The sequence below is a fragment of the Poecilia reticulata genome, linkage group LG22 (assembly GCF_000633615.1).
Source record: "Poecilia reticulata strain Guanapo linkage group LG22, Guppy_female_1.0+MT, whole genome shotgun sequence".
Lineage (NCBI taxonomy): Eukaryota > Metazoa > Chordata > Actinopteri > Cyprinodontiformes > Poeciliidae > Poecilia > Poecilia reticulata.
Window position 1 is genome coordinate 15,205,510 of NC_024352.1, and position 14,599 is coordinate 15,220,108.

The 14,599-nt window shown below is 39.7% G+C and overlaps 1 protein-coding gene across 2 annotated transcripts in view; it reads left to right on the forward strand.

Annotated features, from left to right (window-relative positions):
• Positions 1-7,179, forward strand: part of nol10 (nucleolar protein 10) — a 14,615-nt gene extending 7,436 nt beyond the window's left edge. For both annotated transcript variants that reach the window (XM_008399657.1, XM_008399656.1), the window contains 8 exons: positions 1,468-1,594; positions 2,728-2,807; positions 2,922-3,020; positions 3,342-3,434; positions 3,702-3,878; positions 4,984-5,285; positions 5,370-5,472; positions 6,123-7,179. In XM_008399657.1, the coding sequence (XP_008397879.1) occupies positions 1,468-1,594; positions 2,728-2,807; positions 2,922-3,020; positions 3,342-3,434; positions 3,702-3,878; positions 4,984-5,285; positions 5,370-5,472; positions 6,123-6,272 (1,131 nt within the window). In that variant the 3' untranslated portion in view covers positions 6,273-7,179. The remainder of the gene's footprint in view (positions 1-1,467; positions 1,595-2,727; positions 2,808-2,921; positions 3,021-3,341; positions 3,435-3,701; positions 3,879-4,983; positions 5,286-5,369; positions 5,473-6,122) is intronic.
• Positions 7,180-14,599: the final 7,420 nt, after the last annotated feature.

Consider the following 14,599-nt stretch of genomic DNA (forward strand, 5'->3'; position numbering starts at 1 on the left):
GTGTGTGTGTGTGTGTGTGTGTGTGTGTGTGTGTGTGTATACTGTAAACTCTGCTCTGCTTTGTGTAATCGAGGACATTCCTGGTTGGATAAACCTTTCATCCTAGATACAATGGCAAGGTGACAAATTAATCTTCGCCAGATTCCCAGAAAACTTATTTCATGACATTTTTATAACAACTTTTTGAAGTTAACTAAACATGTAGTATTTAGTTGTGTACTGATTCTTGTATATTTCAGAACAGTGGAGTCAGATTCAGTTTTTAATCCAGTCAGATACACTCAGGCGGCTGAACAGCGCAGCACAGTCACACTCTGTGCGTTCAAAAAGTACCACTTAGTAAACCCTCTGGACCCAGACGCAGCTCCAGGACCATCTTTGTTTAGCTCGTAAAACTCAAAATTGGACCATAAAGAGGGACGTTTTACTTTGAAAATAAAAACAAATGGTTTTGTCCACAAAATTTACTCAGCCCAGCTACACGTAGGTTTGTACTTGTGCTGTTGGATAAATGGTTTTAACTAAAGTGTGTTTATAACAGCATTTAACATGAAAGAAAACAAATTCCATCAGTCTCCCAAACAGAATATGCTTTAAAGTTGTCCAACATCTAAAAAAAACTGGCGAGTATTTCAGTGAAAGACTTGATGGAAGAATCTTATTTACGATAGAGGCACACCTGTTGCATTTCAGCTCTGATAAATTGATTGCTATTACTTAATGGGTCTCTCTGGGTTAGAACTTGTTGATCCACTCGCACACCTGGTGTTCTTTCTCAACGTTAATACAAAGAGTGACACGTTTTTCTGAGAAGTGCAGTTCTGACCTGAGATCAGTCTTAACTTGCTTTTATTGGGTCTAGTCGGGAGTCTTTATCGAATCACAGTCAACTTTCCACGAAGTGCCTAAAATACGCTTGGGCTTGCAAACGCAGCCCGTTGTTGATGTTTTTGAGATGCTTCCTTCAGAAGAGACTTGATCAGCTTCCTGTGCTCTTTCCTTCTTACATTCTGCTTTTGCATTTTTAATATTTAAAGCCCAAGGCATGTGCAAATGTTTGTCAGTAATTCTTAGAAAACCTCCTGTGGAGAATTTTTGATGAAAGGTCAGTTTGAGGAAAGCGCTAAGCAGATAAAATCTTGTTTTAGTTGGTTTCCAGTCAGCAGTTTACGAGCAGAAACTCTGTTACTGAAAACGATTTCAAACAGGAGTGTGAGAATATCACACTCACAGGAGCCGTAAATGTTTGCAAACTTGCTTTCTATGCGTAAGGTCATTTCAGTCCATCGCAACATTTGAAGTGAAAACTTTGCCTTGCGCCCTACAAAGACGCACCGTTCAATTCTGACTGTAATGGAAATGTTTGGGAGCAGCCGGGGCTATTTTTGCTTCAACAAATACACGCCAGATTTCTCTGAGAGTCTAAATGTGAGTCGCGTTTGAAGCGTTGCCGCTCCTGCGTTTCAGGCTTTGGGCCCGGCTCCTCGCTGGTGCTCGTTCCTGGACAGCCTGACGGAGGAGCTGGAGGAGAGCCCGGAGAGCACGGTCTACGACGACTACAAGTTCGTCACCCGCAAAGACCTGGAGAATCTGGGTGAGACGTCGCCGCAGTGACATGCTTTAATGACGAGATGTGAGACGATCCCAGGAACCGAGAGTCAAAGTGAGCCTCTGTGCTGAGCAGAGGCCTGGGGGATTGATAGAGAGGCTGTAGGTATGCAGGCAGAGAACCCTGGAGGGGTTGAATGAACACTGGAATGCAGCCTCAGCAAGTAGCGAGATCAGATGACAGCAGAGCAGGAAGCGGGTTGGTTGGTGTGGAATAAAGGGAGATAGGCTGGGAGGGTTGGCCCTGAGGGACAGCGGTGTTGATTTACAGGATCCTCGCACCGGGGCTCTTACATAACCATGCAGGGGTCCATCGAGTTTACGGATCGACATTCCCAGGAAAAGCAGGTTGCTCCACTTTCTGGGAGTTCCTGCCACTGCAGGCTTGAACTTATCCGACTTACGTCTGCTCGCACTCACACCTCACCCACTAATAAACTGAAGAGACGCTTCATCGGGTTCTGATGACGAGTTTTATACACTTTTTTTTTTCTCTGAATAAAAAAAGAAGCATAAGTAACCAATTAAGAAGAAATTGGTCACATCTAGTAACTTTCTCAATATACATGAGCATATATTTTTTTTGTTTAATATTTTTCCATCTTTATGATTTGATTTTTGTGCGTTTCTGGCCAATCCCACATTTATAAATGCTCACAATAATTTTTAGCCGCAGGTGAGGTGATATAGTAACATGTAAAGGTGTAAATTCCTGTTCCAAGTGTTCATCGACCTGTAAAAGCAGGACCCACTAATTATTGTAATGGCAGAAAAGTATTCAATGATTCATCGTCAGTTTGACGTGTGCACCAAATGCAGTGGCAGAGGAAATGGTGAAAAGATCAAATCACAGTTCTCACCCAAGTCTTCTGTTTAATGGTTGTAATATTTTAATAATACAGTGGAACCCCAGTATTTGTAGTGGTTCAAAATGAGACATTTTGTCTCGTTTTTATCTTAACGAGACAAAATGTGTAGAAGCTGTGCAAATAGGATCATAGTTTGGCCCCCAAAAAAATCAAAGATGGAATCAGCTGGATTCATCTTTTAAGGAACCATGAATGTATTTCTTATGTGTGAATTCATTTTGAATGTTTGTTGTTTTTTTTTTTTCTCCAGGTTTGTCTCACCTGATTGGGTCGTCTCTCCTGAGAGCCTACATGCACGGCTTTTTCATGGACATAAGGCTGTATCACAAGGTGGGATGTCGGCTACTGTGTCGGGTTGTTTCACTCTGAAATATTTATTTATTGGCTTCCGAATGTTGCCAAAAAGGTCAAGTGTCACAATTGTAACGTTTGGCTCGGCTCCAGGTGAAAACCATGGCAAATCCTTTCGCGTACGAGGAATACCGCAAGGACAAGATCCGGCAGAAGATCGAGGAGTCCAGAACGCAGAGAGTCCAGGTTCAGGTGAGGAGCGCTGGAAAGACGACAAACTTTCCTGGTGAAACTTTTTCTCTCACATTTGCCACATTCAACAAGCTGCTCGTTGCAGACAGGATTCCGCTGGTTTCAGCCAGCTGAGCTGTTGCAACACATCAACATTTTTGTGTGCTCTCATCCTGTCCGAACTGGCTACGAATGAACTGGCTACGAATACGGAAAAAAACATTATGTGCTCTAAAGAAACGCTAGACTTGGAAATGTAATTTGAGGATGCGGGCAGCAGTCTGTGTCATCAGACTTTGTGTCTGCGTGTAATCGAGCGTACATTTTGTTGTGATGAGACAGAAGCTGCCGAAGGTGAACAAGGAGCTGGCTCTCAAGCTGATGGAGGAGGGAGATGAAGAGGCAGAGCTGGCTTCCAGGAAGAAGAAGGGCAAGGTAAGAAAAGATGACGGCACTCCTTTTTCAGAGCGGCCGCACCCACCTGTCACTTCTCAGAAATAATAACTGTTTTTGTTTCGCGATAAACTTGCAAAATCTTTTTTTTTTTTATTGAAACTATCAAAATGTTCCAAGCTAACTTTGTCATTGTAGCCCAACACATTTTAATGTCTACTCCAACAAACAATGGGTCAGTTAAGAGATCAAGTGATGAAATATTTCGGATTTATCGACCGTTTAACCCTTTGCACACGACATCTGCAGGCTCTGCCCACCATCCTGGGAGACGACCGTTTCAAGGTGATGTTCGAGAATCCGGACTACCAGGTGGACGAGCAGAGCGAGGAGTTCCGGCTGCTCAACCCCATCGTCTCCAAGGTGGGACAGAAGAGGAAGAAGAAGCTGCGGCTGCTGGCTCAGCAGGAGGCCGACGTCCAGCAGGTAACAGTTAGTTCTGTGGCACGATGTTGACTTTTTTACTGCTTCTACCAGGAAGTTAGAGTTTGTGGATTTTGATATATGGTGGGGGAATAAATATGAAAAGAACACCATTTGGAGAAATAGCTATTTTCCCTTCATTCCCTAGTAAAGATGTGCAAAAATCCACAAAAAAAAAAAAAAATCTGATCTGATTATTTTTCCCTGAGATTTAAGTCTTGAACGAGCAATTAGGCATACAAGACCCAGAAGGCATCTGGTGTTTATAGGGTTATATGTTTTGGATTGTTATCCTGTCTGAAAGAACAAATCATGACCCATTTCCAATATTTGGCAGTTTTATTGAGCTAAAATGTCCTTGAATTTGTGTTTACAATGTGAAAAACTCAAACAAGTTTCCAGGGTCCTTCAAAAATAAAACCAAGCCCTCACTATCACATGTCCCCCACTGTACTTTACAGTGGGAATCAAATGTTTTTGTTTACATATTCATCATCTGTTTTACATGCATCTGCCCTGACAAAAATCATACAGTGGCAGAATGGGAAACAGAAAGCTTTTTCCTGGTGTATGTGGAAAATATACCATATACCAATATGCAGCTATTCCTGACTTGGGAAGATTAACACACGTTTTCCTTATTTGGATGGCATGTTTTATAATTTTCGGAGTGGTTAATAGAAATGGGCCCCAAGCTGATGCTTGTGAAAAATGCAAGTTTTTTTTTTAATAAATCGAGTTTTTTCATAATTATGTAATTGTAAGGTGCTTACATTGTCATTTATCTTTTCCACATACGCTTTGGCCCAGATAGTTTCTTTGAGTTTTTACAGCCAGACTTCGTATAAGGATGTTTATGAGTCGAGGAAACCTAAATGTATACATAAAGTTTCTCAGTTGCAATTGGAAAGTTGAAATTTAAGACAAACGTTTCATTAGGTTATTTTGGAACCTTAAACACAATCTGAAATTCTTGTGTTTAGTTTGTTGGGCTTTACAGTAGCTACACGACTAGTTGGGTGTTTATGAGGAGGAAGACCGTGTTTAAAAAGGGACATTTAAACACCGTCTTTATGTCATAATCACAAGAATAATTTTCTCTGTTTAGGCGGCAGATGAAGACGAGGAGCCAGAGGGGCGACCCAGCTCCGAGGAAGAGAGCTCTGATGACGACAAGAGCTGGGTGGAGGAGGTGAGGGAGCAGCGGCGGCTGCTGCGGCAGGAGGACAGAGACCGACGGCGGCAGGAGAGGAGGGATGCCGACCGCAACACCGTCCTGCTGGAGCGGGAACAGGGCAGAGGAGACGAGACCGAGAGCAAGAAGACGAGCCAGCCGCAGTTTTATCAGCTCAAAGCCGGAGAGGAATTCAGGAGTTTCGGCGACATGGCCCACAAGCAGAAGCTGCAGAAGTACGTCTGCTTTACAGAGAACGGTTCTGTTCTGATCCGTCCCGTCCTCATCGCTCTGTTTGCTAAATGTTTCTTTGTTTACAGGGCTTCTCTGGAGGAGAGGCTGAAGTTGGAGGAAAGCTCAGGAATCAGCAGCACAGCGGACACGGCGGTGGGCAGCAAACAGCTGACCTTCACTCTCAAAAAGGTACACGGGCACAAATAATCCAGCGCTACTGTTGCTCCTGTAAATGTTTCACATCGTTTCGCTTCAGCAGAACGGCACACAACAATAAAACATGATGTTAGCTGTAAACGAAGCGGCTTAAGGTGAAGGGGAGCGAGCTGGGAAGGTCTTTGTGTTCATCAACAGAAAGATAATAAGCCCAGTAAGGGAAAAAAAATGCTTAAAAATGTTAACGTAGTAAAAACAAACAGGCCCAGAGCATCACAGATCTTCTTCTGTGTACAACAATTGGCATGAGCCAACTTTTCCACTTTTTCAACCTTTGTTTCAGTCCAGAGTGTTTGTTGCTGTAAAGCTTATCTCATGTGAATAGAACAAACACTTTCACTGAAAATCCAATTCATGTTTAGGAAACGCTACACATTTATGATGGTAGGACAGAAAAGGCGTTTCTCTGGCACGCCTCCGGGACAACAGGCTGGTTAATAGTTGGCATGGAGACCACATATCGAAAAACAATTTTTTCTGCTAAATCATCTTTCATAATAACTATTTCGCAGTCAAAGATAAACTGTGGTAATACAGAATATGGAAAATAGTGACAGCCAGACTGTGACCTTACATACTCACACAGAAAAAGTTGAACATCCTTATTGGTGTCCTGTGTGCAGTCGGAGCAGCAGAGGAAGCAGCAGCAGGCGGAGAGAGAGCACCACGAGGAGAGGAAGAATCTGAGACGCTCTGCCGGGCACCTGAGCAGCGCTCGTGGGAGAGGACGGGGGAGAGGAAGGGGAAGAGGAAGAGGAAGAGGCCGCTACTGAAGAGAGACAGCATAATTTTGAAACTGAGATCAAATGTGTCTTTGACTTTTTTTTCCACCTCGTCTCCTCCGGCCTGTGGTTGGAGAGATGAAATCAGACCGCAAGACCAGAAAATAAGTCTCAATCCGATTTAGTGGGAAGTTTGTCCGACTCCTGGGTGGTCTGAGCCCCTTTGTCTGTGAACTCCATGGATATTAAAAACAGACTGGCTGTGTCAGTGTCTGTGTTAATGTTAAAACAAGATGACATGTCAGATCCAGATCCTATCCTGTCTGCCAATAGATCACCAGCTGGTTGAGATGTCACAGGAAACTCCATTGAAAAGCTAGTTTCAAACCAGGAGAGGAATAAATGTGTTATTTTAATGATGTTTTGATATTTTATATTGCTAACCCATAATTTTGCTAATGTATAAATTAAATTTTGCAATATATTTGTAGAAAGATCTTCCTTCATTCATCGCCTTTAGTGTAAATTTCATGTTCCCAACTTTTTTAAGATTTTAGAAATCTATTGACCATGGTTTTTGTGGTGTCCATTCACATTATTGTTAGATTATTTTGCAGAGTCGTTGGATACATTCTAGTTCTTCACAAAAGCTTTATTACCTTATAACAAAAATGTATCTTTTCTATATTTCTCCACAAACTTGTCATCTTCCCTCATAGTTGTATTATAAGCATGGCTGAAGCTCTGAAAAGCTACATCTAATTTTCCTTCTGTACTAATGCAGTATTATCAACTTGTCAGTTTGGATAAAAGCATCTGCCAGTTGTATAAGCAACATTAACTTAAATTCAAATATGTTAGAAGAAGCTAAACACTGACTTCATTTTGATGCATTCACAAACAAACTTAAAAAAAATTGCCAGTCCTCTCAAAAATAAACATAAATCCACAATTGACACCGATGTGAGCAATATATTTTCTTCTACCAAAACCTTCAGGCCCACCTCTGTTCTGGAGTTTTATTTCCACCTGATTAGGATTCGCAGAGAAAGATTATCTTTCTTTTTATTTTAATAACAAATACATATATATATATAATTTCCCTTAGAGGTAAAAGCTTGACACATTTCAAATATTAGGAAGCTAAATGCCTTTGGGCTCATTAAAATGCATTTGATTCCAGCATGGGATTCATTTGTCAGATTTTGTGTTTTAAATTTTCTTTATTTGCCTATTACTTATTTTGAATTAAATCTAGACTTTCAGCAATGTAACATTTTAGCAAATCTTTGAATATCAAAGGATTTTTAATTCATTGTAATTTGATGACTATGTTAACGGGGAATATTTTTTTCTAAATGTGTCATTTCCTACTTTTAATCCTTCCCTGTCCTCTCTAGTTTAAGGACACGTCCATCCAATCACCTGCTTTGTAAATAGAGAAAGAGAGAGGTTACGTAAAAATCGTGTTGTCATCAGCACAGACCGTAAATGGGGCTTGATGACTAACCTGCAGCCTCGTTTCCTCCTTTGTGTTGGCACATCAGTCACGTTGTTTCCCTGTGTAACACATCAACATCATTGTCCTTGAAAGCGTCTTGTCCCCTTTTTCTTCCACAAACTTATGGCTTTACCGTGGCAACCAACAAAGAGGAGAGAAGAAGTAGGTCACTTAAAAGCTAAAATAAAACAGGATCTGAACAAAATAACACAATGTACCATTTAGGGCCACCGAGGCTGCATCTCTTTCAAAAATATCACATCAACCTAAGGATGATGTCTTGTCATAGGTCTTGTTTCAGGTCATGGCTGGATCTTTTTCCTATTTCTTATAAACATAGCTTCCAGATACTGTCATAGACGATGTCTGTACCTGCCTATTGTGACTCAGAGACAGTTATTTTTTTATTTCTAAAAATGTTTGCATGCAAATGAAATCTGCACTAAAAAAACTGACAGGACAATTGTCAATAGATTACCCCGCTTGCAATCAGCCTCCACAAATCTGTCCTTTTTGAATAAGTGGTCAGAAAAATAAAAAAAAAACATCGACATCGGGAAAGATGTCCTGTATACAGGTGGTTTCTACCCATGTAGGAGACACTAAAAACTTATGTAAGAAAGTGGTCTGGTCAGAGACAAAAACTAAGCCCAGCATACAAAATGCTATGTTTGGAGAAAAACTCGCTCTGAAAATCATTCTCATGGCGAAGCACGGTGGTGGCAGCTGCATGTCACAGGGTTCTTCTCTATAGCAGAGAGACCGAAGCTGGTCAGAATTTAGTGGAAGATGGATTGACCTACATAAAGTGCAATGTTTTAAGAAAACCAGTTAAGAGGTTAAAAAGTCTTAAGTCTGGCACAGAGTTTCAGCCAGAACTACAAATGAACCAACATTTTCTATAGAAGTCGAAAAGGTTGGTGACATTTTGAAAAAAATAAATAAATAGAAACAGCCTTAGCATGTAAAACGTGCTCGCTTTTATGGCAAAACTTAAGAACCAAAATGTAAAAGCTATTTTCAGGTTTCAATACATCACACTTTTGGTTCAGCGTGAATACTAATAATATCAGCTGGCATCAGCTTGCAAACCAATGCAGCCTTGAAACAAGCATAAAGTGTCTGTTTGCTTGGCAGGGCTCACATTGTGTTCTCAAATATTTCAGTGTTTTACACGTCGACCGGCTGCGACTTTGTATGTGCGCAGCAGACCTCCGACACTTGAACACGTAAACTTGTGAGTTTGTCCTTCTGTCTGTGTCTTTTTTTCCTGCACGGGGATCAAACGAGTGAAATATGCTGATGCAGCCTTTTCGCTGAGCTTCAGGCCAACACCCAGACTCACAAAAGATATTCCAGTGAAAATGCGGTCACTTTTGTCCTCATCTCCACACAGCCTGGAGCATAACGTGTTGGAACTCTGTGCTGAAAGAAGGATATGATGAGTCAGCAGAGAGTCAGATTAAACAATGGGGACAGAAATGAGCTGAAAGTTGCAGGAATGAACCTTGGGCTACATTTAACCTTCTGAACTGATTGTTGGTAATATTTTTCTTAGACACATGATACAGAACTTCTTTATCATCATAACTTTTTGGTGTTTGGGATTCTTTCTACTTTGTATTCATGCACAAATTTGTGTTTGTCTGTCACAGAAAATCACAATATAATTTGTTGAAATTTCACAAGCTTTTGTTGCGTTCCTTGGAAACGAATTTAAAAAATCAAAAACGTTTTTTTTGGAGCTTCAATATTTCACGGGTGAAAAATTGTAAATATTACATATATAGCATCTGCAGGACAATCATATGAGTTTGTTCTGCAAATCGTGAGGACAGAAAATTACATAAGTAATCCGTATCAGTCTGACGCCATCAGCCTGGTGAAGAAACCAGCCTTGGATGAGTCAATGACAAAAACGAACCTTTTAACTGAGTCTTTTTTAATAAGGGTATTGTGGTAACATGCCTGACTTCACAGCCAGACCTAAATTGCAAGTGTCTGTCTTCAGATTCAGTGAAAATGTGGAACATTGTGTTTCCCTGGAATATCTCATTGTTGCATCTCACAATTTTTTTTTTTTTTTTTTTTTTTCCCTGAAGCAAGACGAGAAGAACAGAAACAATATATTCTAATATGTGAATTTAGGTACAATGTTGTGAAAGAGTGTTTACGCCTTGTATAACTTTTTTTGTTTCTTTCGTCAGACGTAACAATCTGACTAAATACGATCATGCCATAGCGTGTTTATCAGATTTAAGTCCAGATACTGAGTGCGCCACTCCAAAGACATTCAGAAGTAGACTTGCTTTGGATCACTGTCCTGCTGCTCGACTCAATCAAGCTTGATCTGAGCTTAATTACTAGTAGAGTTGAGTTTAAGAACTGATTACTTTCTCTCACAGTAGAGAGCAGAACTCACACTTTTCATCCATTACAGTAAGTCCTCGAAGTTGTTAAGCAGTTAAACAGCACCGGACCATCACATTACCACCGCTATGTTAGTTTTAGGCCAGATAATAAATAGCAGGTTGACTTCAAAAAAGTTCCACAAACAAAATATTATTTTCAAATTTTCTTGTGAATATATTGGGGAAATGAGAGGCAGGGACTTGTTTTCTTTTCGGTCAGCCAAGGTTTTCACTCCTATAGATGCATTTTTGTCCAGTGTCTTTCTTACAATTGAATAATAAACACCAATCTTAACTGAATGAGGTCCACTGAGTTTCAGATGTTGTTCTGGACTATTTTGCAGCCTCTTGACGGAGTAATACTGAAGTCAATGACTTTATTTAATCTGTCCTTGATTTGATTGATTCTTCTTAGATGATGTGTTGTCAATTTCTTTTGATGTAATTTTTTTTTGTGAAACATGTAAATGTGACAAAAAAAAAAAAACGAGAAGAAATCTGGAAGCAAGTAAAAACCTTTGTGCAAAGCTCTGCATAAAATTATTTCACAGTTTGAAGCCACATGTCTAACCGGTCAGAGTGATAGGTAATAGAGGTTTTACCTACATCCTACCAGACTGTTGATCTCTTGCACCATCTGTTCACTTGATAAGCCAAGTGTTGAGACACCATCGTCAGCCTCTGTCTGGGTCAACCAGAAATGTTAATCTAATGGAGGTCAAGCCCTCATGGATTTTGCTTGCTTTACCTCCTAACACCTGTGATTCCGAATCTCACCTACCTATTGGTTTCACAGAGTGAATCAGCTTAAATAAATGGATGAATCAGGTCCTGGCAGCAGCTTGATGCAGAGTTACCAATAGAAACCAGCTTGTTATGTGAGATGACTGCTGCTGGAAGACCGTTAGAGGATATTTTAAACTCTACTTCACCACCATTCAGCCTCTCACTTTACATGGAGATCACTACCCCCCACCATTGTCCTGAGCTTTGCTGTTGTCTTTCTCATTTTCTTCTTCCTGTTCAACATTATTTTATCTAGTTTTAACATTTGTGAGATAATCTAAAAGTTGTAGGTATTTAAAAAATAATGATGAAAAAAAAAAATAAAGTTAGAATATGTGTGCTCCAGCACTGTAAGGCAGGTTAGATACAGCAAAGAGAACTCATTTTTATTTTAGGCAATATCAAGGTCATGAATATCCTCAAAGTGCTGGTTGCTCCAGAATGCATTGCTTAAACCCATTGAGAAACTGTCAAAATATTAATAAATAGGTGTGAGTATCGAACACCTTTTCATGCTGATGTAATTTGACAGTATATTTAATTGCTGTTTGAATGTTCTTTTTAATGTAGAGACTAGAAAGGGCCACATAAAAAACGATAGTTGGCCAGATTTAGCCCCCCCAACTCTTGAGCTTGACACATACACCTTATATTAAACACCCACTACCTCTTTAACTTATCGTTATTAATTTGTTCTACACTCTTCAGTGTAGAACTTATTCATCAACTCTTTCTCTCTGTTGTTACCACATCTGTGAGCGTCACTCACATCGTTGAGAAATTGTGCCAGAGCATTTGTTCTGCATTTCTCAGATATCTTCTCCCACTTGATAAAGGCGCACGTGGACCAACCACTTCTCTCTCCACTCTTCATCCCCCTTCACCTCTCCCTTCACCAATCCCTCATACACTCTATTCTTTCATTCACTGAAGTCAGTTACTGGTTCAGAAAAGACCTCTGGTATTCTAAAAGCAGTTGAGGGAAATAACAGTGACATTCAGAACCGCAAGTCAAGGCCTCAATTCCTGTACTGTATCTTGTGGGCGCCCACTAACAATCATCATCCTTGTCTGATGGTGGGACCTTGCGACTGTGGGCTCTGGGCCACAATAGTCCACAGTTACGATAACAGACAATGTACACAGAGACGGAGCTAGACATTACAAGAGGAAGAGAAGGAGAGGAATGAAGGAGAGGATAGCATATTAGCTGCATAAAGGCAACAAAACGGAACAGAAAGTAAAAGACTGGAATGGTGTGGAACAGTTCACCGTGACATTTGTTTTAGTGTTTACTGATCTTGTGATTTTAAATAAGTCAATATCTGTAGAAAATGAATTAGCCCTGAAGTATTAGTTCCTGGATGCTTTACAGAAAAAATGAGAGCTTCGAGGGTTTGTGCTTAAAACAACTGCAGATTATGTCAGTGTTAAAATTTCCCTGCCAACCTCATTTAAACTTTAACCAGCACAGAAACAGACAGTTTCTTAGTTTTAAAGAATTACATCTTCTGGTAAAAATGACTTCACTTAAAGACCTTGCAGAATGGAAACCCTGAAGTGTGCTGAGGACAATCTAGATTGTGGTTTGAAGACCTGGAAAAAACATCAGGGCCACAGATATGTGGTCTGCGAGAAGCCCCAAAACTTCCTCCGATCTGATCCCTGTGCAGCATTTCCATATGTGCTGGGTCACAATAACCAAAAACCTTAATTTTCCTCCATTTGGTAATGTCTGCGTGTAAACCAAATGGCTATGAAAACGATCTTCATGCTGATCAGAGTGTGCTGTCAGGGTGAAATGCCTGCCTGGTTTGAAAATTATAGCACTTAGAAGAAGAGTCATGAAAACAACCTTGGTACAAACCAAGTTATTGTGTCATAAAATGTGCCACATCAAAGAAAAAAAAACATACATATATAAACATATGAAACAGTTATTATAGCTATATATATAATTACTGACGACTTTAAAAATTGTTTTTAAATGCAAAATGTAGTTAGATTTTTTTAGAGTCTGCAAAGTAAAATGAGGTGAAGAATCAAGAAAAAAAATAGCTGCATCTGTATAAAACTTGCTATGGAAAACTAAATCAGCTTGTATTTTGGGGATCCAAATAATTGGTTGATGTAACACAGTAGTAATCTATAGACGCACGTGACTTCGTAGGATTGTTGTGATTCAGTGTGAGTCTGCCATGTCAGTTGTCCTTTAAACCTTCTCTAATCTCATCATGCAGATCACAAGCTCACATTGGAGACCAAACGGACTGCAGTCGAGCCAGGTGACATCACTGAGACGTTTCTGCCACTCAGAGCTGACAAATTATTGCAAGCAGCCAAGTATGATTGACCTTCTCTGTTAGCCACACAAACATAATGCAGGTTTGTAAAAAGGGCTGCCGGCTACATTTCGTCATTCACACTGACAAGTTATATTCTATTTACCTCCTGTAATTTTTAATTGTTTTTTTTTAAAAGTTAGGTTTATAAGTGTTTTAGTAAAGACATATTTAAACTTATTGATTGCCTATTAAAAATAATATCCAAGAACCCAACTGTGTGAACACACCTAATACATGTTGCCATAGTGTTTTCCTATTTAGGCACTTGGTGATTTAAATTATTTACTTACTGGTATTTATTAGTTGTCTTACAAGATCTTCTGATAGCCTTTGCACAAACCAACAGATTTGCACATTGTCAGTTTGTGCAAAGGACCAGAGACACACCTTATTTCTTCATAATTTCTTGCTACTTAGCAGGAAGTTCTCTTTATGATCATCCACCACCATTCCATTTTGTCCCTTTCTATCTTCACTTTGTTTACAGAAACAAATCACTTGTACACAAACCATTGTGTTTTTGTGTATTTGTGTTGGTAACCTATATCGTTAATAACAGATACAAAATGCCCCAACTCTACATATCATTTCATTGTATTCTTTTAAGATGAATGAATCCTATTTCAAGTTATTATGGTTCTTATTTGGACTATTTGATACTCTGACACATGGAGGATTATAAATCCGAACCAAGCCAAAAATAACTATTATTTATTACAGCAATATTTTCTTTCAGTACCTTAATTTTCCTTCAAAATGAATGTATTGAACGGAATGCTTTTCAAGCATTCAGTTCGTTATAAGTTCCTCATAAATAGTTGATGTTAAACTAACAGTTTTTAAGTGATAAAGGAAGTATGAGTAACCATTGTCAATCTTACTACAATTTGTCAACTTCTTCATAATGAAAAAACTATCTTGAAAATGACAAACTAGTTTGTCTAAACATACCAGAAAAGTTACCAGAGACCAATCTTGAATGGTAATAAACTAAAAGATGTGAATGAGATGTGTTATTACAGTAATAATAGCAACAAAAGTGCATGTACATTGTGTATTTTATTTTACCGGTGGTTAACTTAGGAGTTTTTTCTGTTATGTCTTAATCTCAGTGTAGAGACAAAATTAGGCTCCTCGAAGAAATAAATTTGGTTTGAGGGGTCTGCTGCACCTCTATAAACCTGGTGTGTGGTCCCTTCAGCGGAGGTCTCTCTATCCACCATGTGGATGAGTTGACAAGCCTAAACCGGTTCCTACGTGGATGGGAGGCCGGTTTCAGCTGGCTGCGTTACCCTGGAAACGACCGCTCTATAAATACTCCAGTGCTCACTCGGC